The following is a 26,510-nucleotide window of genomic DNA, read 5'->3' on the forward strand; positions in this document are numbered from 1 at the left end:
AACACGTGCGCGATTATAACATCAACAGTGATCAGGGGTTCTTCTTTGTAGTTGATCTAGAATACAGGGAACATTTACTTTATGCACACAACTTATACGTTGACACCTCAGGCACCTTGCACGTGGTTGTCTCCGTACTAGTGCGCGATCTTTGATGAATTCGGACGCATATACACTCTACCTGCAATTGAGTATGCGTATAACCGAAGTCCATCAAGTACGTGGATTTCATCATCACGCTTGTGTAGAACCTAATATCCAGATGAATACGGATCTGAGAACTAGGGCAAAACATGAGCTAAGGAAGCACTTTTTCAAGCCCATGAAACATTTTGTGTTTGCAAAAACCATAGAGAATTAGAGTCGACCTTGTATGTGATAGCAAACAAGACAGATTTTGAAATCTCATAGCAGACCCGGTTTCTGATTCTCGTAAGATCTTTGATGGTAGACTTGTTGTCGTTCACATTAAACAATCAAATCTGCAGCTGACAAAACCAATCAATGTTGATTCGTCCGTATTAGTCTTGTCAAAGCTGATTATGTTCTATATGATAAGATCATTTATCTGGATCGTGCCTAGATGATGTACACCGAAACTGCATATTATCACAGATAAGTTCACGCAAACATGGCACAGGCATGTTTGATAAATGAATCTAACATTAGCAGACATCCGAAAGACCATCCGTTGTTTCGTGACACAAATAAAATGGTTGTTTGCATGTAAGACTATTGTTTGGGTAAACTAATCAAAGAATCTGTACGACAGAGACCTAAAATGTTGTTGGTGTCTCCAAGAACTTTAAAAAGTAAAATGTATTCGACGAGTTATTTTGCAGAAATATTTCAAACACAACATGTACGTAGAATGTCTTCGAGACCGACATACGTTCGCACACACGGCAAAATATGATTCGGTGCCAAAAACATCGCATCGGTGTTTACCGATGCACTAAAGGGAGTCTGTCCCAGTTGATACCAAGCGATGGATGCTCCCGAACTACTTACGCATTTTCCAGTCTTGCTGCTGTGAATCAACTTATGATTGATACAGACTAACGCTAATAATGCTGGTGCGCTTTCGCACAGAGAACGAATACTAGCGCATCATAGCCAATCCTGATGGAAGTTCTGTATTTGCAGGAACTACTTGCATTTTGGGTGGTAGGTTTTGGTCCACCCAGTGACGACCCCAAATGACAATGCGCTGGTTGTCCTGGAGTATCAATCATTTCGTAAAACGTAAACACATTGAAGGACCATATCGGGTCAGTAACACGGCGTTGTACAAATTCTAACTCTCTGGGTGCATACAAATACCCAACAGACTTGCCTCTGAGCGCCTGCAATGGAGCTGGATGTGAATTTATTTTGCTAGTTAGGGTAACAGTCTCTTTTCAAATCGCATTGACTGGTTTTAAACCAACCGTGCGTGTGTCTTCATTGTTCAATGCTCATATGACTTATTTAAGTTGTGCTACACATATAAACTTGTGTACCGGGCCAACAATAATTGTATCCAGGGATGTGTTTTTCATAATGGTATTTATTCCAGTTTGTCATCAATGAGGCCGCTGAGCAACGATTGTCAGATTCAGTGATTGCAAATCTTGTAATGGGGCGTGCATTACAAAAGATATTAGACAAAGTTAATAATGTATAAACAATGGCGATATAGGATTTGAACTGGACTCGCCTGTGTTAGTTAATGGAAGTAAACAAGATTTTCAGCATTACGCATACCCAGGCAGAGATTCCAATCAATTCAAAATAGCATTGCACGTGCAGGAAACGTCTGGATTGTTCGTTGCATGTGAGGCAATTTCGGAAGTTGCGATAAAACCTTGCATAGAATCATGCTGGTTGTACCGATCATTCTGCCAATACAGCGATAATAACACTAGAACAGCTAGGATATTTATCAAAGTTAGATCTGATAATGTGTATTCTCAGTAGTATGCAATTAGGCAACCTAGTCTAAACGCTAACCCTGCTAACGATGCTGATGTCCAAGACTAACGTCACTTTAAATAGTGGATTAGATCAATGCAAAGGACAACTTCGTGGAGCCTCGCTACGATTTTATTTTGCAAATCCTCTCAGTCACATATTTAGGTCTAGTAGAGATGTTGGCAAGGTTATTTTTGGGATTAAACACACAGTCATATTACCCTGCAAGAACAACAATTTTAGCGTGCTGCAGCTGCCACTGATGGTAAAGTTGTATTATAAACATTCGAGTTGCGGATGAGTGTGTTATTCATTTCAATAATTACAGAATGGCACTTATCGTGTATGCTTCAACGCTGTCTCTTCCTGCACAGATGCACACCCACCAACTACTATTCATGTGCAATTTAAATGGCAAATATGTACTAAACATGGTCATAGCGCACCAATCATGTGTTTGTAGGGTTTCAATGTACAAAATTGAGACACTGTACCGATGTATTACTTTTCACTTGAACACCTGGAGCTGTTTAAAGAGTCTGTTGTGGACATGTATTTTCATGCACGTGTTGGTACGGCTGGTACTGCTGGTTATCAATGATACTTTCTGATACAACTCTGTTGTTGGTGTTTGCTGATGGTTGAACGAGGGTGATCAATGCTCGTGTGAGAAATTCATAATTGAACTTGATGCATACGTATTTAAATAATAATGTATTATCACAAAGTGAATGTCGGTCGTATTAAAATTCAGGTGGACAAAATGAAAATGAAAGAAAACAACTATTGTAAGGTCACATTGAAACTTTCACCGGCAAAACTAACTGGATATGTTCCCGTGTAGTAGACCCATACACAACATTCACAGTTTAATGCTGCTAAAGACATTAACACCTCGGCGTCATTATAATTATCAATACCAGAGGTGACACAAATGCAAACGACCAGTGGAATATTTCCATTCCTTGCAGTAATTCCAACTTTGTTGGCAACAGCGGCTACAGCGGTTTCAAAAGCTTAGGCGTTAGTTTTGTCGGAACTACATCAGGAATTGCACTGAAAAAGGCGGTGGTAGGTAAGATCTTCGAATACCATCTGGCAGAGGACTTCAGTTACCCGGTATAGCAGGCACAAAGTCGCACCATTAAGGAATCTTGATTAAAAATCAAACATTTTCGTGGTGTCTTTATGCGAAATGAACTTACATCGACGGTGCCAAGCAAACTTGAAACCGCCATCGTCAACCTTAGTTTAATAGCAGGACCTGACACTCATTTGATCCCATACCTGGTGACACCTCAACATCGTTTGTAGTTTAACTTGTATGGACTTGCACCACCAAGAAATGTCCATTATTTTAACCGGTCATAATTAACCTGGATAACAGCGTTTGTTCTGATCAACTATACCAGCAATACTCAGTTGGATGGGCCCATATGATGCCATCGTGTTCTTGAAGCGTTACAAACACTTGAGGGTTCACCAACCCCACAAGAATTTACTGATTTCACATTAAAGTACGTTTAATATTATATAAATGACAATTAACACTTGTGAATGTTACACAGCTCGACGACGTTTTGCTGATGTGGATCTGAGCTGATTTGTCATCAAAGCCGATTTAAATAAGTTAGCTAATCGTCTTGTTGTTGGTGCTGACACAGGTTAGTTTCTTAGTTTTTAAAATCAAACTGATAAACTGCAAACGTCTAACGTTGACATTTAAGATATCATTTTTAAGTTGAACCGGGCTATCGAGAATGACCTGGAAATCACTGACAACGCTTAAACAGAGATAGCAGCGTGTCGGCCACAATTATTAAAGAATACATTGATACGGCCAATGGTAGATTAAACCAAGACGTAGGTGAACAGATCGCTAACGTTACCGCACCACCACGCGTACTAAATTCGTGGAGATTAATTCAAGGAATATTATTCAAAGTAGAAGAGGAAATATGACCAGGTAACCTTAGTAAAAGGTCTATATATTTTAGATCATCTTATTGAAAAGGGTTTGAACCTAAAGAAACTTCAGATTTTAAAGGTGCGGAAATCTGGATCATACTTGATTGTCATAACTGGAACTAAAGATGTGTGGGACTCAAAGGAAAGAGAATATTGACAAAATCTAAGCGGCATCTTGATCAAGATCATGTAACATTAATATCATGTATTAACATCCCGCCAGAAATGATTTAAATTTTTACACAGGTGCATTATTAGTATCGTTAGTCACCGGTAATGAATTTCAGTGCGACGCACTCTACGTTTAACTTGAAGGTTGTTTAACCCTCTTTGGTGTTTGTGTTTAAGATTTTATCATTATATATACAAGTAATGGAATCTGACCGCGGCGATATGGTTGTGTAGTTAATCGAAAGTGTGCTGGAAACAACTGACAGAGGATGATAACATCCATAACAATATTGCTCCACTTCTCGAAGAATATCTACTTGAAAGTGATGTTACCAAACCTCCTATGACCTGTCATATAGTTTTGTTGAGGATAAAGTCGAAATTGCTCGTTGGAAGCAAGTTGGATGTACCATTGGTAACTCGAGGAATCACGGCTTCTGCACATGATAACGCCCAAGCGCTTAGTTACAGCAACAGATGCAACAATACTCCGGGATTCTTTACAAAAGTGCTTCTCGCAAATATATCCACACAAGTTACATTCACTAGCGAATAATTTTAACCAGAATTGACTCATCCTAGAAAAGAAGGAACACAGCTGTTATTCAGCAACGACGCATTTGCTCGGGAAACATTCATTGGACAAAGACGATCGTTAGATGTAAACGTGCTAGGCATAATCGGTATGGAGCCTCAGATTTACCGATGTGAGGAAATAATCGAAGCGGAATAATAGTTGCGATATGAAATTACCAAGAGAACCGTGCTGAAAGTGAAATACAAACGCGCGTGTTTGGTCGTATATGCTATTGTTGGTCTTTGTGTGACCGGAGTCGCATCCACAACATTCATCTTAGGTGCACCAATCGGAATTATTGTTGGAGCTATATCGACAACAAACGGTGTCTCTGGAGGTGCTAACAAATTAATTTGGATACAATTAAATTCACATGGCGTGTTTATTCAGACCCTGCAGCTTCCCAAAGCGGTATCAACACGAATAACAAATTATTTTCAGTAACTATCGAGGATAAATTAATTAGCGTGGCCGCTTTGAAGCTGTCTTGGCGGAACTATAAAGCCACTGACAATTCTGAGCACAAATAATAAACCGCCTTGAACAACAGACTGTAAAAACTGAGTTAAACAATCCGCATTTTCTTGTATGCTGAAATGATTAAACTTTCGTATATATCTTTCATTCTCGATCATTTCTTTTTCGAGTTGGGAGCCTGGGAGTATTGATAGGTAACACGAAAACCATATACAGCTGTAAGATCGTGGATGATTAAAAATGCCTAACAAGTACTGGTGATAAACCTTTTTTTAACTTTTAGGTCTGTTAGTTCTGATATACGTAACAGACTATATCCCCGATGGGTATTCATTTTCTTGGAGTTATTAATGATAAACATCAAAGGATTGCGAATGGCATATTAATCGCTTCAAATATTGTAGTGGATAGAAGCTGTGTAGTGTATCAGAGACCCAAAATATCTCAAAAGGCAAAAGGCTGCTTTGACATTGCTATTTTAGTGCATCCAGTATGCAGTTATCGTCGTTAGATGTAACAATGATAGAAAATCCGATAATAGTCTCTCTACTGATGGTCAAGTGAAAGAAACAAATATTCACCTGTAAATGAAATATTCTTCTTCTCATCACAGGTCATGTAAAACAATATTCATTGAAGCCAGAGAAAAAAATGCCTAAGTCTCATTTGAGACGACTGTCAATTAAACAATCCTTTGATTGACACAAACACATATTTCCAAAGCAGGAAAGCGTTTGAATCTGTTTTAGATAAACCCAATATTCTTACTCAGAATGATGTATAAGCACAACGGAATGTATTAAGAAGAAGAACATGATTTTTTTTATATTACAATATAATCGTTCATTTATACAAAGGTACCTAACCAAAGAAATCAGTATATTCCTTTAATCAGTCTGTTCATCTCTATATGCAAAATGGCATTCCATTCAGCCATGATAAATAAGAATTCTTCGTTGTCTTGGATTATTGGCTCTCAGGTACCTACTTTTCTACTATACCTTCAATTGCATTTTCTCACCAATTTAGTACGTTTCACTTATAAAATGGTACATTTTTTACAGATATAATATAACCCTTGCGCTAAGTATGATTGCATATGCTATTTAATATACCCCAGAGGACACTGGTCATAGAATGAACATTTTCATTAGGGAAAAGTTACTAACATTCCTCCTAAATGCATGTTTAAATTGGCAGAATGATATTTTCAATACTTGGTCTGTCACGTTTGTTGTGGACATTGCGAATGCCACGTTCATTCATTTGCATGTCTGAAAGTTTCATTTGTGACTCAGTAAACTCGTCCAATTTGTTCACTTTATCATTTGTACTTTCAAATAGATGAAAGAGCTGGTTTAGTTCATCCATAAACAAACCTAATAAACTAAAACCTAAAGTGTCTTATACATGAGTGTACATGGATTGTTTACAAAGTAGTTCCTAATACGCTATACTATTTCTACGCACACGTGTCGTGGTTTTCACTATCGTAGAATATTGCGCGATTCTGACAATGTAAAGTGAACGGAGAAGAAATGGAATATAATTAGTAAAAAAATGTCTCCCACACAAGATAACCGTGAGAACGTTAATTGGTATCATTTTGGAAAAATATTTAAATTGTTTCCATTTATTAAGCACACTAGATTTTTAGCGCACTCAGAAGTAATAAGTACTTTTGGTAACTGGAGTGAGGTTTGTTAAAGGATACTCTATTAAACTGCACGTATAAGAACGATCTGAATCATATGTTGTCGTTGACAAAAATTACAATAATACATGTTAAAAATATTTATATTATGAAGTGAATCAGCATCATTTCTACACGCTGGAAAACATTTTTTTATAATAATTTCTGCCAATAAATGCTTGATGGAATAAAGTTCCAACTTTTCAAATCTTTTGTTTATGAACCCAATACAACCATGTCTGCATTAAACTTTTATAAACTAATTATATCATAGGGTTGAAAGTGAGACTGTTATCTTAAATGAGATATGTACACTTTACACAGATATTAGTTGCACATATTAGTTTCTCAGTTTATGTATGACTATAAGTAGAAATTGCCATTTCTTCCAACGGTATGTATAAGTAACCAATATCATGTCTACGAACATTAACCTTCATATGCATGTCGAAGCAGAAAAGGTTCGTTTTACACATTTGCCATTAAGTAGAAGTTTGCTTCTGCTTGCTTTTTCAAAACAAGTGTTAAATCTCTAGGTTTGTGAAGAAGAAGACAAAGACAAAGAACAAAACGAGATAAAGAAAAAAGAAAGAAAGAAGTAAGAAAGAGGGAAGGAAATATAAAAAGATAGAAAGTGTCTGAAGGCATTACTTTCAGTAATATAATTATTTCTTAAAATAAATTTATAGCATAAATTATTTTATAAAAGAAGCTGTGGTAGTTCTCATATTGCCATTGTGTAACTGTGTATGTTTTAAATTTATGATTTATAATACCTGAATGTAGCAATCAGCAAACTGAGAAGCATGATGTTAGTCATTAACATGTATATCCCCATCATCACTGACGCAAAGTATTGTCTAGCCTCTGTAGGACAACGAGGCACGGTCCCATCTCTATACACAGCTGCATCGTTTGAACAGTTGTCTGCACCTTGTTTAATAGAACAAAGTTTTAGTTGTAAAACAAAAAGGGCTTCGGTGTTCCTCTGAGAAGTTGACGCTGAATCTGAGAGTTTCAAGAAGCCGACAAGTGGTATGCAACCAATATAAAAATCGTGTAATTGGTCTCGTTACATATAAATGATTTGAAAAATATGAAATGTGGAATATGTTTTACAAATGTTGTATGATGATGATTCAATGGATTTCAGCATAATGGAAATTCCTTCAGATGCGAATATCTCCAGTAATGTTTGTCCCTGATCATTTCGTTTTTTGAACATAATATCTTTAGAGGGTTATATGGTTTTATTTCCAATTTGCAGGATGTGGTCAGCATCATTAAAAAATAATGTAATAGTATTAATGTCACTCGGAGTGTTTCCCACAGGAACAAGTAATTCTGCTACACCAAGAAAAACACGATTAATATATGCAATTACCTTTATTTATTGGATACAATATTCCAAACTTCCGCAAACATCTGTGACATATAGCTTATGCTTCAAAAATGAAAATTTAACTTTATTGGGTCATGGTATAATTGAAAGTTTTATATTATAAGGTAAATGACACTCAGTTACAAATGGTTACCATCCTCCTTCATATATGCATTTTCTAATGATTAGAACAGTTACACTGATATAATTTTAGCTTATCATTTCTAGAGTTATTCGGCAATTACCATATCTTCATAAAATATTTATTCTGTTCGCAATTTTAATCAGAGACAGGGCAACTGTCTGTTTTTGTTTGGGGGGGGGATTTTTTGTTGATCGGATTTAATTTTTTCTATATTTATTTTATATTTCTAAATGTCATTGAACAACTAATCCTACATTCTAATTGTTAATCGTCCAATGACAAAGTTAAGTTATTTATATATGTCTTCTGTAGATAACCATAAGTCCAGTTCATCAGAACTTCAGTTTGTATACAAGATCATTCCTTTTGAATCATGAATGATGTTTATCTCATTGGCAATTTTTTAAAAAATATTGTGGACCATTTAGTTATTTGCAGCTTGTTAAGAGCACGCTTCGATTTCAAATATGCACTTTTAATATATTTCTTTACATGGTCAGCAATAGCACCTACTGTAGTTAAATCCATATTGTGTACCTTATTCAAAGACCCTGTTGTAAGCATGTTATATCAAATCAGCCATTCTTGACATTTGGATAAATTATTGCTAATTCAAAGATGTCATTTTGTTTTGAGAATCGACAACACATTTTGTGTGAAATCAGAACTATTTATATCGATTTGAATATCTAGATTCCAGAGTACTATGTCAAATTTAGTGAAAATGCGCTAAGCTGTTGTCAAGAAGGACTGAGTATCTCCAATCTTAGAAACAGACAAGAATTATATTTTGATTGTTCCTGCTACTGCTGAATTATTAGTTATTTTATTTTAAATGAAAGAGATTCAGTTAAGACCACTGAATAAACTGATTGAACAGGTGTAAAATAGAGCTGTCAATCGAGTATGGTCTAATCATTATGTTGTATATAACTTTGATCAAATATTTGGTTGGATGTTTATTTGTTTTTATAAGCATGTTTCCATGAGACATACAATATACACTAAGGCATCCTACTGCACTGATCTGAGAGAGGAGAGAAACCCACAACTCTTGAATTATTAATCCGATGCTCGAACAATTAATATTTATGAAACATTTTCCATTTTGTCCTGATTGTTTTATTTCATATACCCTATATACAAATATTGAGCATCATTAGCCATATGTTGTATGAGAAAAAATTGAAACATATTTAGCAACTGTTCAACCCTTTCTAGATTTTAATATCTGCCACTCATTATTTGCACATTTTGAGATCGTTACTTTTTATCATGCATGACTATCTAGATTTTGGAATGTTGCATCTTTCTTACAAATATTACCAAATGTTCTTTTTAAGTGTACATAACTTTAAATCAGTCATACGTAGCCGGGATTATGCTGATGTGGCATCAACAACATTATATCAACAAACATGGATAGATATTTGATGTGTTTAACAATATTCCGCTACTAAACAGGTAACCAAAATTTCACCGTCCTACCTGTCTACCTACCAACAATTATACATCTATACATGCATAGATACATACATACATATCTCCATACATACAGACATAGATAGATACATACATACATACATACATACATACATACATACATACATACATACATACATACGCACATACATACATACATACATACATACATACATACATACATACAGACATACATACATACATACATACATAAATATATACAGCACCGCTCCGGTGGCCCAGTGGTTAGAGCGTCCGCCTCGGATGCGGGAGGTCGTGGGTTCGATCCCAGGCCGAGTCATACCAAAGACTTACAAAAACGGTACTAACAGCTGCCTCGCTTGGCGCTCAGCATTAAGAGGTTAGTGTTAGGACTGGTCGGTCCGGTGTCAGGATAATGTGACTGGGTGAGACATCATGCTATATGTCTGCGGCATGATGCCCCAGTGCTAGACATCACTATAAACTGCCACATTTTAGACATCGTAGCGATATGACTGAAAAATTGTTAAAGCTACGTTAAAAATCCAAATCACATCACACATCACACATAAATATATACATACATACATATATACATACAATGACATATAGATGCTTGTTATAAAGGTAAAGCTATCATTCATCTCACTGCATACCTTGAATATATTCCAATATAAGATCTCCATATATATTCCAATATGGTTGCTTTAATATGGCCATCACGGTGTCTGTAGTGAGCTTGGTATCAGGGTACAAGATGGCATAGAATGCAATTGCATACACCAAAATAAAAACCCCTACTATTGCAGCCAATAAACCCAAATCCCAAACCTGTGAAAAGAAAGCATAAGTCTAACACATGACCCTCTTTATTAGAAACACATATGTGAATAAGTCTTACTTTGAACAAGTAAATCTTTGCCATTATAAATCAAATAACAACATGAATTAATGTTTCAGAAAGAGATACATTCGCAAATAATATTCATGTTTATCTACTAAACACTATAGTGGATAACTAGCAGTTAATGATCACATTTTCAAATTCAAGTTAGTGTACAATTGCCATATATTAGACGCAAAACGTAGTTGATCAAAACATTTTAATATCCTAATTAAAAATTCAACAAATAAAATGAAAGCACCAATTTATTACAATCGTCTATAATATAAGGAGTATTCATTAAGACTATGTTACGTATGTTATGTTTTTCAAAGTTTTCAGGGCTTATATTTCTATTTAATTTTTTGAAGCACTAATAAATGGGAAAGCGTCCTGCTGTGGGGAAAGCGTCCTGCTGTAGGGGAAAATGCTGAAAGTTCTTCGGTTAATTTAGGCAACAAAGCCTATCGTAAAGAATAGTGCAATAGTGCCGAAATACCCACAAAAACAAATGAAAGAATGGAAGGATATTATTAAACCTTCCCCAATAAGAAAAACAAATTCTTTCTGAATATTTAATACAGCAAATATTACTTCTTGTTACGACTAATAATAATCCTTGCATTAGTTTAGTTTTTTCTTTCATTTTGCTGAAGAATTTGTCTGGTAAAGGTGTTTTCAATGTAACATTATCGTAAATATTTACAAATGTCCAAAAGCTCAAAACCTTACTGTTGTTGTTGTAGGGTTTGACGCCATTTTCCAGCACACTATAGGCTATACAGGGCGGCCAGTATTAATGGTGGAGGAAGAACGCGGGAAAATCCCCGGAAAGAACCACCGACCCACGAGAAGATTCTGGAAGCTTTCTCACATACCCACATTGGTTGAATCCGAAACTCGGACCCACACAGACAGAGGTGAGATGGCAGTGATCCGTAACGGACAAAACCTTAGTAGATCACCGTTTGTGGTTATGTGTACCCAGTTGCACACAAATCATATACTGCAGCAAGAACATAATCACAACACACGTTACCTAATCCTAAGCAAATTCCCGGGACTATTCTATGCAATTTTTTTCCAACAAGATACAAATTTGGATGTATCAGTATGAATATGATCTACATCTGCATGTTCACGATTGACGTTATCCGATATGTTGGATAAAAGGAGAACTTTAAACCTAGTAATAAATTACAAATGCTATGTTATAAATAATTGGCATCCATTAGTCTCGAGAGAAGATGGAAGTGGTTGGTGGTTGTGCAGCGTCTGCTGTGGCCATGTTGTCCAACACCCGAGTGGCAGTCCTTGCTGCACTTCCTGTACTTGAAGGTTGAGTCTGGACTATGTTCGCCTCACAAGAGAAAACCGACGCATACTCGGCATCACTGGAGCGATCGAGCAGCAAACAGCGAGGTGCTTGAACATGCCAAGATTCAAGCATGGTCACACTCCTTCGCCAACGTCGCATCAGTACGTCGGCTGGATGACGGGCGGATCCCCAAAGACTTTCTTTATTCGAAACTTGCCTCTGGCAAAAGGTCGATCGGACGGTCACATCTCTGCGTCAAGGATGTCTGTAAGCGCGACATCAAAGCCCTTGACATCGATGTCAACACCTGGGACGAGCTTGCTCTGAAAAGGTCCAGCAGGCGACGTGCTCTGAGCACTGGTCTGAAAGACGGCGAGGACAAGTTATGCTTGCTAGCTGATGAAAAGCGATCGCGGAGAAAGAAGAAGCAGCTCCAACCCAGGTTTCACTCGCGTACAGGAGAGTGCCTTGTACGCGGGCACGGCACACGGAGATCTTAGTGATCAGGGTCAGCATGCTGATGTTCCACACTCTCTGCGACAACCTGGAGTAGGTGATGCATTTTCAATCGAGCTTGCTGAGCTCAGGATCGAGCGAGAGGTTGTTCGTGATGGTAGAGCCGAGGTACGTGATCTGACTGACTACCTCAAATTAATAGTTGTTGATGATGATTATGCTTGAGGGGTCCGCGTCCTGAGCCATCACGTCAGCTTTCTTTAGGCTGATGGTCTGCCCAAACTCATCGCATGCTTTAGCAAAGCGATCGATCAGGCGCTTTAGCTAAGCTGCTGTGTGAGTAGCTAGAGCAGCATCGTCGTAGATTACGAATGATATATAATAAATAAGGCCAAACAAACATGCCAAGCATTTCGCTGGCATGTGGACAATCTGTCAATTCATTGGTTACAACATGGAAGCTTCATCCAACAGTTATATGCTTAAACCACCATACGTGAATTTTTCTTATCACTTTGATTTGTTTCAACCAACTCGAACAATTTAAAATTAATGTAGCATTATTACTTTCATGTCTTTGCTGCATTTTCGAGTGCAATTTAATTATATGTATCCATCTGCTTTCTGCAGTGAAAATTATATCTCAGTTGTTAAAGTGAACGCACTGCTACATATTATGCCAGTCTTCTGGTAATGCAATAGTTAACTAGGTCACGATGATCTCCAAAATGCATTGTAATTCTAGCTGTCGTCTTGATGTGTTTGTCCAATTCACCATCCTTATGCATATACTTGATCAAATATTTGCATTTATTCTAGTGTTTGGTTAGTTTTCTAATACATATTATTACCGCGTCCTAATTTTTATAAAATGTTGCCTATATTTGCCGAAAGGAACCTGTGGCGTTTTTGTTTGCCTCTGTGCATGAAATTTATTATCCCCTAAAGAAGATCTTGTTATAAGTTGAAATGTGGGAGAACTTTAACGTCCCAGTAGTTGTATCCTTGAAAGGCATTCACATGAAATTTGATAAAAAGTGTAGTGGGTAGAAACTGCTGTCGTTGTATAATATTGTGCTCTGTTTGTCTACAGTATGCATTGGCCTGTGTATGAAGAAACTTTACGTCCGATATAAATTTGACATTGTGCTGCTTTCTTAGGAGAAAACCAAGCCGAGCATATTGTATTTTCAATATAAGCGTCCATGGAATATCTAACATTTCCTTCATATTAGATGAATATTCTGGTCTAATAGTATGAATGTCACGATAGTTTATTCCCACGTTGTCACATGTACTGTACAATCAAACATCTTTCTGAAAAGATATGTACTCAGAACAATATCTTGTCATTAGCATTTTAATAATCCAGTTATAAAGTGAGGAGGACTGGGTATGAATTTGGTACAAGGCTGCATCATTAACTTTTGGTCACAGAAATGCAATAGTTCAACGTTCAAAGACAGTTTAACATGGTTTCGGTCCTTTAAGGAATCTATACATTTCTATGGAGGCAATCATAGTTGTTAAAAATAGGCCAGAAATCTCGACATTTGAATATTGCAAAGTATTTTGTACATAGATTCACTTTAATCAATCACACAATGTTTGCTCTTAACTTTTTTAATTATTTATATATTACTATTTTACAGTCTATATCACACATCGTCCGCGGCGTAACTATTATTATTATATGCTTATTTTTTTTACGTTAACTTTACATTGTCAGAATCGTTCAATATTTTACGATATTGCACATATTCATATTGCATTCACGTGCATAAAGGAACTACTTTCTATTATAAGCAAACAATAGACGCAGACGCCAGCACTTTTGATTTGTAAACAAATCATATACACTCGCGTAGTAGGCGCTTTACGTTTTGGTTGATTAAATTTGTATCTGGATGAAGTAAAGCAGATGATTCGTGGACTGCCACATTCCATCTGCTTTGGCACAATCCCAGTTAACTTGTTTGATAAAATGTTTCGGATTTAGGTTAGCTATACAGTTGACGCTAGAAAGGGTCCTTACAAAGAACATACGAGTGACAAGGGATAAACTGTCTTCTTTATCTGGTCATAAAAATGGCAAAAAGATATAATTACAGTTTTACATCCTGAATTTCCTCAAAATGTAATTTTTTAGTTCTGCAAATCCGAATTACATGAGTCATGTCATAGGTTCTTAATCTTGATTATACATTTCGAAATTGTACTGTAATGTCGAATATAACTGCAATTACATCTTATTTACTGTACTCAAAATGAAATAAACATTAAATTGCATAGCGTATTTTTGATAATTGCAATTGAAACACTTCATATGTTTCCCACAATACGATTTCAAGCATTCAGTGACAGAGACAGAAACACTTTTGCAGATGTAAACACGCTTCTACCTCGCTTCTTCAATCCGATGTAGTTCATGTGAAATTTTGACACATAAATCCAGTCCATAGTCACGAAATTTCGTAGCATAGAAACAAATACCAAATCTATTCATTCTAGATCAAATGGAAAAGTTGTTGCAATGCGCATTCATTCACAATAAGAATCGAAATTTCAAGTTTAGCAAGACAAGCCTTTTTCTTGCAAACGTTATGTCGAGCGTGCGACTAAGTTCAAATTTTCCTGGGCGGAGCTATGTGCGCAGTAATAATGCTGTTGTTGTGTAATGATATATTTAGTTTGGAATACGACATTCAATCAATTACTTTGTTTCTTGTAGTGTATTTTGTTAATATAATTGAGCGTTAGGTAGAATAAGAACAAGAACATATAATAAAATGCTTGCTGCATTTGTCACAGAATAAGGCAAGAAATAACTAGGTTTCGCCTTAGAAGGAATTGATCATTTTCGTCGTACATGCGTACAACGTTACCTAGGGTGAATAATTTGTTTCCTAGGTAAGCAACTAAACAAGCATGTACCTCGTCGTAGATCGCTTGCAGCGATATTCACTAAAAGCACGGTAAGCACGGGTATTTTATCCTGACTAATACTCACTCTCCTGTGGATTTAAGGCAAGTTCCGTTTCTAACTGACACACTGGTCTATGGCTCTTGTCAAGAAGTGAACGTTCTCCATTTGTGTTCTCCAGCCGTAGTGGTAACTGTTACATTTGTATTTTTTATTATATGTGAAGCGTATTCAGTTTTTAATGTCGTATCGTAAAATGATACGTTTACTACTACGCAGATTTCAAACGTTGTGAACATTTGAATTTCAAGGTGCTATTAGAGTTTATTTAGTAGCACGTTTCTATAGATATTAATTCCGAACCTATTATTATGACCAGTTTGGTATTATTGTAGCCTTTTAGGGCTGTCTGAAGCTATTTAGGGCTGTCTGTAGCTGTCTGTACGTATGTCTATACGTATGTCTGTGTGCATGGTGGGTCAATGAAGGGTCGTCGTGGTCAATACAAGTGTACCAACCCAACTTATTACAACTGTCGGTGTGTATATGTGTGCGGGTATCTCCGGGTATCTATCTGGCAGTCGGTGTGTCGATATGGAAGATGATGTAACAATCAAGGCCATACGAAGCCGAAACCGCTGGTTTGCAAACTTGTGCGCATGGTGGATCCATGAAGGGGTTGTACGGGCAATTCAAGAGAGGGCCAACCCAAGAATTCGGGAGAGCTGTGTTATTTGTCAGTGGACACATTTGAAAGTTTTACAAATATTTATGAATCATACGACTATACAAATGACTGAGTCATGTTTGTTTCAATTGGTTGTTGTTTCAATTGAGTACATTGGAGTCATTTAGATTACATGAGATTATTTGAATCTTTATTTTGATTACATTAGATTATGTGAATCTCACTTTCATTCCAGGAGATTATTTGAATCTCACTTACATTGGAAGCTTTATTTTGATTACACGTGGTTATGTGAATCTCACTTTCATTCCAGGAGATTATTTAAATCTCACTTTCATTAAAAACTGTTTCTTTTCATTCCATGAGATTATTTGAATCTCACTTTCATCACATAAGATTATTTGAATCTTAGTCATACATGAGAATACTTAAATCATTTTCGTTCCTATTTGTACATGTTTGGATAGAGTATTTGAATGAAAAGTATGTTTGGAGCGTGAAGGAATCACTGTATTTATAATATATATATATATATATATATATATATATATATATATATATATATATATATATATATATATATATATATATATATATATATATATATATATATATATATATATATATATATATATATATATATATATATATATATATATATATATATCCTTGGGAATTGTAGCAATAATATTTAGGGTTTAGCTTAATTTATAAGTGATATATGATACCTTTTGTAAATGTATTATACTATGATACATGTTGTGTGGTTTATAGACAATAGGCGTTATTTGTGGAAAATATTTACGATGATTTATTAGGTAATACGCAGATGTAAAAGGTGTCAAATAAAAGATTTTAATATCTCAAGAAGTACATTAGTCTATGTTTAACACTGCAAATGACCCCTGGCAACATTGATAAGAATCTAGAGGACTGGGAACTAGGTAAATCATATGCAATATACCAGTAACATATAGTCCATGTCTTTCTTGAAGTTATTATAATATAATACATTGCTAAATATGAAAAGTCATGTGAAAGGTTATAGAAGCTGATAATTAAAAAACCTAGAATATTGCAATATTCGTCCGATATTGCTGAAATAATGCAAACAGTGTACACGTCTGACTGTTCAAAATACTTTGGAATGCACATATGTTCTAGGGCAAGCAACTGAAATCAAAACTTTAGAACCATATATATAAAAAGATTAATAAAAAGTGATAAGCATATGATATTGTACCTTTACAATGGTATGTGTCGTAATTCATCGAAACAATAAGCTATTTTTGTGCTTTCACACTAGAGGCATACCAGAATGTATTCATATCCAGATAGAATCGATTTGAATTTTTTCGACGACCATAACGTTAGTAAACAAAGGTCAAAGTATGGTCATTAAAAGAGTTATCTCACAATCGAGATATGTTAAATCTTCCCTGCAAATTTTATTGCAGTGAAACATAAGATCTCAATGATAGGGAGATCACAAGTGAACCTCATGCAAATTCTAAGTCTTTCAATGGCCATCACTCTGTAGAAATATTAAAAATCTCATCATCATTAATGGATCTAAAAGTTTATTTAATAAAGTAACATAGCCAAGCATGTTGAAATCAAATATCAAATGTGAATGTCAGGTACCGCACAAGCTTATAAGGGCAACGTATCTAAGTTGACCTAGGGCCAAATGCCTGTAAAATATGCATAAATTGGACCATCGGCACAATGGTATGTACTGTGGTTAAGATAAAACTACACAGTAAATTTGAATGAAAGCCAACAAAAGTGCAAAAAGTGGAGTGTTCACATTCCATTAGTAATCCGATTCTGAAGTAGATCAAGAACATTAAATGTTGACAATGCAAGCTGCATACTCCTTATTGATCTCATCGGGGCTACTTCTGGATGAGACGAAGCTTTCTCACCCATGTGACAAAGAAATCTAGCTGTTTTGCTAATCTTACTTTTCTTATCACATTCTAGTCATTTTAGACCAGTTGTGTCAGTCAAGGTGTCCACAGAACTACTGTTAAAAAAGGAAACCCTTGTTGTCTTCTGCTGTGCCTGACGTAGTTGTTCAAAAATCAAACAACAACAAAAACGACAACAACAAATATATAACAAAAGCATAGTAAGTTAAGGTAAATCCTTATTTTAGAGCACACCATACAAAAACATTTCGAGAGAGACAAAGACACACAGGCATACGAGGTCGGGCTTTTTTATTATGCTAGTTCGTTTCACACAGCATGGTCAATTTCATCATATTTCCAGGCCTAGCGCAGTACATTGTTAGGTCAGCGTCATTCAATTTCGCAAAAGCTACCTAACTAGGTTTAAATACTTCCTGTGAAACAATTCTATATTGTTTGCTACATTTAATGAGGCTTGCCTGAAAAATGACTGTGATACAAATAGGATAAAATTCTCAATGCTTCTTGAAATGAACTATGACAGAAAGCATTGCTCCATGCACAGATACTATATACCTATACACTTCATAGCCTCCGAACTCTCTTAAAAACTACCGAAAACTTAGAAACAGCCTGAAATGTGTTATGCCAAACATGCTTTATTCTAATTTTGTTAAGCATCTCCATTCTACCCCAGTTGAACCAAAAATGTACATACCATATTTAATGACAAATAATGCACTTACCAGCCAGAATGAATCATTTATCCGTCAACACATTAATCCGTCAGCAAATTTCACCATAGCACTTACCATATTTCCAAGACAGAAAAATAAATTTTCAAAAAATCCGAGAACTTGAAAGTTTAGCACATGTTACCCACTAGGGGCCGTATTTGGAGGGTCTTTTGTACACGGGGGTAATTTTACAATAAATATTGAGAACAATACAAGTATGTCACAAACAATTTTACCACCTGCGAAGAAAAGGAGAGTTATATACGATAGTGACACAGATCTCTAATTACCCATGACTAGTCTAAAGCAAGATGTTACTCTTCCTTATAGCTTGTACTAAGTATAGCTGCAACAGAGCTGAGTAGCCAGTATCGTTCCATTATTTACAATATAACCTTTCAAAATTGGAACTGATGAAACAATTTCTTGTAATACATATTAATTATTTATTGTCAATTTCACGTAACATCCATATATTAAATATGATAATACCTCATCACTATGCGACGTTTTATGTTGTTATTCTTCTTTGCTCACACGTAAAAACTATGTACTTCGGATGCAACGGTCACACCACAACGATCATTAACATATTTGTATTATCGAGCCACATGTAAACATTTTCACGCGAACTATATTACACTAGTGAAGAGTTCTTTTCACTTGAAAGGAAAATATTGGATAAGAAAAATAATCTAAGTTGGGGTTTGGACAGAGACAAAGAAATCCAGGTCGCGGGGTGACATTATATGCCTTTCTACTCGGCAAGCCTCGCGAGGAGACAAATAATGTAACCCCTTGACTGGAATTTCATTGCCTCGGTCCAAATCCAAAAATAGATCCTATATTTACAACATATATACTGTAAATAACATGACTAATGTTTCAGTACCTTTACAAGTATCAAGAGACTTAATTCTTAGATATATTAGCGGAATTATATGATAAGATGATCAAGCATCAACAGTTTAAGAAATGTGTTCAGAATATGCCTGTAAATAAACTCGTCCAAACACTAGTTGAGATAAATCTTCAACACACATTTGGTTGAAATATAATTACTAAATGCTAGCCCAAGTGTTCACAAGGTAGTGCTTAAGCAATACATCTTCGGAATGATAAAGGGCCATAACTCGAAGAAATATGCAGAAAATATACTTATCATGTTGTAACGATAAAGAATCATAGTTTACTTGGTTCAGACCTAAAAATAACTGCGGCATGATAGATCCGAGGACAATATTTTGGAATGGAAATGTGTAACTAGCAAAATGTGTCTATGCACCGTTTCGTCAAAGGCAGCCCAAGTTTGATGGAAATACATATCATAGATAAAAAGTTATGTTATTGAGAAAAAAATTGTGCATGTCTATAGACATGCATGCAAACAAAAGACAAGCAGTCATATGGTTTTAATAAATAATATACCCTTGGATTTACATGGTGTGGTAAATAAAAATCATGGGAAGTAAAAGACTGACTAATTTGAGAAAATCGGATACCATGGCTACATACCATTTTCGTGATCATCACCAACTTTGGTCCTATTTTTCTGTGCGCATGAAAACTGGGAAGAATTCTCAGGAAGAAAAGCACAAGATCTGTTGCCAAAACGGCACGAGCAGCTTCTAAAACAGCTGCTTGAGGACGGGTCATCAAAACAGCCGCTCCACTAATAAACAGCAAATTTGTGAGCATATTCAAGAAATTCCACTCATCTGCTATGTAAAGTTGGACGCTTCTGCAGATAGACGATGCCGGTATTCTTAAAACCTGTTTGAAAAAGGCAAGTGGTTATCACAATTTTCAGATGGACTGTAAAACACGAATAAATATGCTTTTGCTTGGTGGTAATTATAATATCCCAACCAAACTTAAACTGACCTCACCTTTATATGTAATACGCAAACATACTCAGGGTGACAATTTTCAGCATGTTCATATTCGATTTTATAGGAAACACGTTTTTCTTTATTTTTTTTATAAAATGGTTTTAAAATTGCAAATTACAAATGAAAGAACATTCAATTTCTAAACTAAAATTCTTAGAGAATATATAGCTTCTACTTGAGAAGAGTATTGTTTATTTATTGTTCGGCCTTGTCCAATATTGAGGCGAAGAGTCCGATTATGACTTTTGTGATTCAACTATTTCTCATGTACTTGCAAACAACAAAAACAATGTTAATGTGTTAATTTCGGTCTTCAGTTTTGCCCATTTATGTAAAGGAGTATATGCGTTAAACAAATTTGCAATGTTTCAAAGTGCAAACGGGTTTAGATTTCAACGATACACAATTGATATGTTCGATATGCAATCGTATTTGGCCATAATTATACTTAAATTATCTTGTCTTCTCACCTAGTAAAGCATTGGAGTTTTAATGCAAAAGTCATTGGCATTGACATTTTTCGATACCCACCCTGGCCAGCCGGGGCGGCTGCATGAGTATTTCCGTTAGAAAGACCATTGTTTTCTATTTCACGATCATGATATAGCAAAACACAAATTATATTGCTAGTAATAGCATGCAGATCGAGTTAATGGCAGTTATTCTAAATGTTTTATGTTACATTGTTTCTGCTCGTGTTTATTTTACTCATAATGGCTTCATTTTATGTTGTTTGTTTTAATTTAAACAAGCAATAATTATTTTTAATGATATATTTTTATTTGTTTGACAGGAGAGACTTGCAACAGTACCTATAATGTGAGGTACAGTGGCTTTAATTGCTATACTTCAACACAAATATAATTTCTTTCCTACCATTAAATCTGTAACTTCTGCTTTAACAAAACGATCGAATATGAATACATTGCAATTATATCGAATATCAACAATTTAAATATTGCCATATTTGTTTAGCTATTATTTCAAAGTACACATGTGTGGTGAGACATAGACCTATATCAGTATTTTGTACATGTTGTAGAACGTTGCAAAATCATACTGTGTGTCATTATTAGCATAGGCACAAAAGAGGACTGCCCAAATATATAATAGAGACGAATGGAAACATATATAATATTCATAGCATTTAATATGAGCGGTATGTTTTCTAATATGTTTTCAAGGTTGTGCTATATCAATCAACAAAAACGAATAATTCTCGATTTCACACAAAGCCAGTAGTGTTTAAGATATCATGGTATCTCTTTATTCCACTAGGGGCCCCGAGTGGCCGAGTGGTCTAAAGCGCTCTTCGTTACGGATCACTGCCATCTCACCTCTGTCTGCGGCGGTTCGAGTCTAGGATTCAGCCAATGTGGCTATGTGAGAAAGCTTGCCAGTAGCTTCTCGTGGGTCGATGGTTCTTTCCGGGGTTTTCTCGGGTTCTTCCTCCACCATTAATACTGGCCGCCATGTATAGCCTATCGTGTGCTGAAAAATGGCGTTAAACCCCACAACAACAACAACAACAACATTATTCCACTAAAAAGAAATAAAGACATATTTATTTAGGACGCTTATAAATCCATTAAGTAGGACAAAGGCTAATGTACGAAGAACAATTTTTTTTTGAAATTCCCGATACAAATGACAGTGAAGGCGGTCATACAGAATGTCAGCTTTTAAGAAGCATATAGTGTCCCTCTAAAACAAAAATATGGAATTCTTTGTTAAGAAAAAAGCTAAAATAAATATAAATATGACAGTTTATTGGCATATCAATTTTCCTAAACTGCTATTCCAGATAGTTTGAAAAAAAAAAAACCTGTTTCAAATGACACAATACATAACGCACATACTTCACTGAAACGTTTTGCACCAAGGATATGCACAGGGTAAATATTATGGCCTGATTGGCAGTACATTGAAATAATATGGTGCACATACATTATTTAGCGGTTGCAAGCACTGACAAGAGTCTTTGAAGCTTAAAAAAGCTAGCTATAATTCACTGTTTCTTTCATATAATAGTCTGACTTTCAGCATATCTAAATAATATATTTAAATTCCACATCTCTACAAGAAAAATTGTATATTAAAATAACAAGCTGTGCATGCATCTCAATATACAGATGAATAGTATTAATATTATAATCAATTATTCAATCAGCTACATTTTCGTTTCTTTCCATCTCCTGTGTTGCAGGACATTGGCTTTCCATGTGAAATTTGTGTCAAACTTTGCATAAAAACTACACATGTTTGAGATTTGAAGAATATGAATTTTTAGAGAACAAACAGTTACATTAGGGATCATTACTAAAACCCAAAATTATCTTTGGACATTGGAAAAGTTATCACATGCGTTAGAATTTGTACACAAATTAGACAGTGAAAAGAGAAAACGTTGTACGAGATCTTGAACAGGTCTTAGATATTGACCAAATATTAGCACTAGGATTGCCCTATTGTTATCAGATACGTTTGTGTTTGTGCTTGGTTTAACCGCTGTTAATAATATATTACCACTTACAATAGAGAATATTACTATACATAAAGCGCATAGCCGGTCTGTAATCGTCAATGAATGCATGTATACTATTCACAAAGTGGGTAATGTCCCCGTAAAAATAAATATTTGCCTATATATGTTCATTGGTGTAAACACGAAGCTATATATTTTATGCTTTCTTTTTAACTGGAACTCCAGACTACAGAGTATTTCCCTCTTACACAGATATTGCTGCTTGTATGCACTTTTTAAATCACATACTAAAAACATTACACAGGATATATATGGTAAAGTGCACAAACCTGTATGATCTCTCCAATGAGGAAGGAAGTTACCCACACAAAAAGAATAATTTCTAGTGCTGAAATCTTTGGCTCCAGCGTACTGATCACAAAGTAGATGTACAGGCTGAGAAAGGCTATGAAGAATTTCTGAAATGAGACAGAATCTTGTTAATGTGTTTATTGCAAAGAGGTGCTTCTCGCCTTTACTTAAAATCTCAGAGCTACTATATATTCCTTTCATGTTGGCTTTTTATTCTGCATTCAGCAAACTACAAAATAAAAGTGTCACAATTGATTGTATTCGATTTATAAAAAACTGAAATGAATGTCGTTTATAATGAAGGAACTATACGCAAAGTCGGACGTTATAATAACACTCTCATTGCAATAGTATCATCTTTCATATGGTTTTAAACGTGGGTACCACTTTCATGAAATAAGATCTTAGTGTGGATGTGTTCAAGTAATAAAACGGTTCATGGAAACAGATATTGATAATTGAAAAGTGCCTTCTTCCGTTTCAAATGTGTGTATCTACCTGCATCAAAACACACACATGCAAAAGCAAATATATAAAGTGTCCGTAATTATGAAAGTTCTGACAAGAATTAATTTCAACTCACAGTAACAATTAGTTTTATGTAATTTCTTTAAACTTATTTTCCCAAAACGTTTTGAAAATCGATCATTTCAATATGATAAGGGAATATACTTTATTTAGATCTATAATATTAAAGAACTACAAAAGAGCTCGAGTATAGCATAAAGAACGTTCATAATAGAACGTTATGGCATAGACTAAAATTCGTTTGAATTTTAATTGTAATGATTCTCTGCATATACAGATGCAATTTTATCAATATGCCTCATTAGGTATGACATGAAATCAAATGCTTTCTAAACCAATTTTCGACACGGTCATCTGAATAATAATAATAATAATAATAATAATAATAGTAACAATAATATTAACCCGTTGATTTACAGAGGTTTGACAAGATTTATTGCATGGAACTATTCCTCATTTTGTCTATAATATATGCATATTTGCATGTATATTGGTAGTAATTAGTGGCACACAGAATACATAAAGGCAAATATCATTATTAATTCGTTCATTAGAAAACAAAAATGCCCTCCCAAACAATTCACAACCTCATACTTGAAAAGAAAGATAAATAAAATTTAAAATGCGCTAAATTTATATAAGTGATTTATTTATTTAAGTTGGTTATTTAACGTTGTACGAGAACATGTTCCATTTAGTAATATTGTGTATATACAGTACTTAAATAGAGAGGTAACAAGTAGTTGGTTTGAAAATGTATACTTTAAGTTATACTATCAAACATGTTTGACTATATTGTCCATTGAATAGGTTCGTAATTAAATGCATTTATAGTCACACTTTCTCTAATTTGTTTTGGTATACTTTTCAATATTTGTGGCATAAAATATTGAAAATGCATTTAGTATTCTTTATTAGGTTTAAAAATGGAACGATAGCTGAAACTAATCTTAAACTGGATGTGTCGCATTGCTAGAAATAGTTCCTTGCAATGTAATTCTACAGTGTATTTAAATCATTGCGCATAAGGCCAGTTTTCTTAAAATAGAATGTGTTCACTTACCATTTTACTGCATTTTTCATGTTTTGGATTATCGTAGAAGGGCCTGCGCATTATTTTGCATCAGGAATAATTTGCAGATATTCTTGTCAGAGTAAAGAAAAGTGATCACAAATATGTAACCACCATTTCCATGACAACAAGCAGAATAGTCTTTAGAACATTGTTATTTTTTGCAGATATAAATTATTGTAAGTGGAACAAAGCAATTCGTTTGAGTTAAGCCCAGTCACAGAGGAGAAAATTTGTTGACATATCATTGTGTTCAATAATAATGATTAAACCATCACTGTTCCAGATCATTTGCAAGTGTGTAATCAGCGGAAACGTATCATTGAAGTCAGATTTTACTCAATGTACAAAACGTAAAACACATTTATTTAGGTAATCAGAACAGTATACAAGTATGGTTTAGTTTTTTCATAAGAAAAGGTCGTAAAGGATCCGTGATGTAGGAGACGATGACTTTTTCAAAATTATGCAACACTAAAATAAAATAAAATGGAACAATTTTCACTTTGTCATTAGCATCAGCGTAGATGTGGTCACGTTTGAGATTTGCGTACGCTGTAGACATAATATCTACATTAGTTATTATGGAGTATTTATTATGGAGTATATGACATTCCTCAAAACTGCAGCACTACCCAGGATGGTTGGCACTCCATACTGCAATCCAGATGCAAAAAGTTAATTTTATGTTCTGGGAATAACACTACAATATCTTAAGTGAATTCTGAGCAACAGTCGGATCCAGTTGTACAAGAATTACCCTTATAACCAATTATAGTTGTATTACGCTTAGCCTTCTCTCAGATAATGAGATTAACCAAGACTGCATTAAATAAAGAAAATACAAAATAGTCTACTGTCAGTTGGACGTTAAATACAGAATTTTCTTATTCGTTTATATAATTTCTCTGCGGATCTACAATTTGAATGTATGAAAGGACGTATTAAGTTGACGCGGTCTAATGCTCTAACCCCAATGAGCTATCAACAAATTTTCTTTGAGTACCCAAAAACCCACCAGCACTGCCTCAGGATATGGCAAGTATTGACTGGGGGTATTGCTATGATATAACATAAACTCTCTTGTCATCATAATTTGATCAAATTGCATGTACTGCATCAAACGTCGCACACCGGATGATCATTTAGATCAAAGAGATATACTTTTACTTGCCAATGCTTTAACTTTATGCATTAGACTAGTTATGGTAGACATTCCATCTACATGTCATAAAATATACTTTGGAAACATTTTTTGGCAACCTTTTATACTGACATGAATTTATGGGCCCCCACTTATCTAATGGATGCTCAGGTAGTATATTAGATTATAACGTGTGAAAACTATTTTTTCTCCCTCATTCTTTGGGATCTTTCCTTTGACCTATGGTCTGCAAAATCGATAGGATGCGCTTTTATGTAGGGGGCACAC

General features: G+C 35.1%; 1 protein-coding gene across 1 annotated transcript; it reads right to left on the reverse strand.

Moving 5' to 3' along the window:
* Positions 1-31: 31 nt before the first annotated feature.
* On the reverse strand, positions 32-25,120 carry LOC149791406 (transient receptor potential cation channel subfamily M member-like 2). Its single transcript, XM_089971351.1, has 6 exons — positions 25,070-25,120; positions 23,457-23,585; positions 20,266-20,523; positions 10,486-10,660; positions 7,616-7,772; positions 32-56 (listed from the first exon to the last, which is right to left on the reverse strand). The coding sequence occupies exons 1-6, from the start codon at positions 25,118-25,120 to the stop codon at positions 32-34; spliced, it is 795 nt and encodes a 264-aa protein (XP_089827477.1).
* Positions 25,121-26,510: the final 1,390 nt, after the last annotated feature.

This window comes from Sinohyriopsis cumingii, chromosome 9 (genome assembly GCF_028554795.1).
Source record: "Sinohyriopsis cumingii isolate HCF-2022 chromosome 9, ASM2855479v2, whole genome shotgun sequence".
NCBI classification, from domain to species: Eukaryota; Metazoa; Mollusca; class Bivalvia; order Unionida; family Unionidae; genus Sinohyriopsis; species Sinohyriopsis cumingii.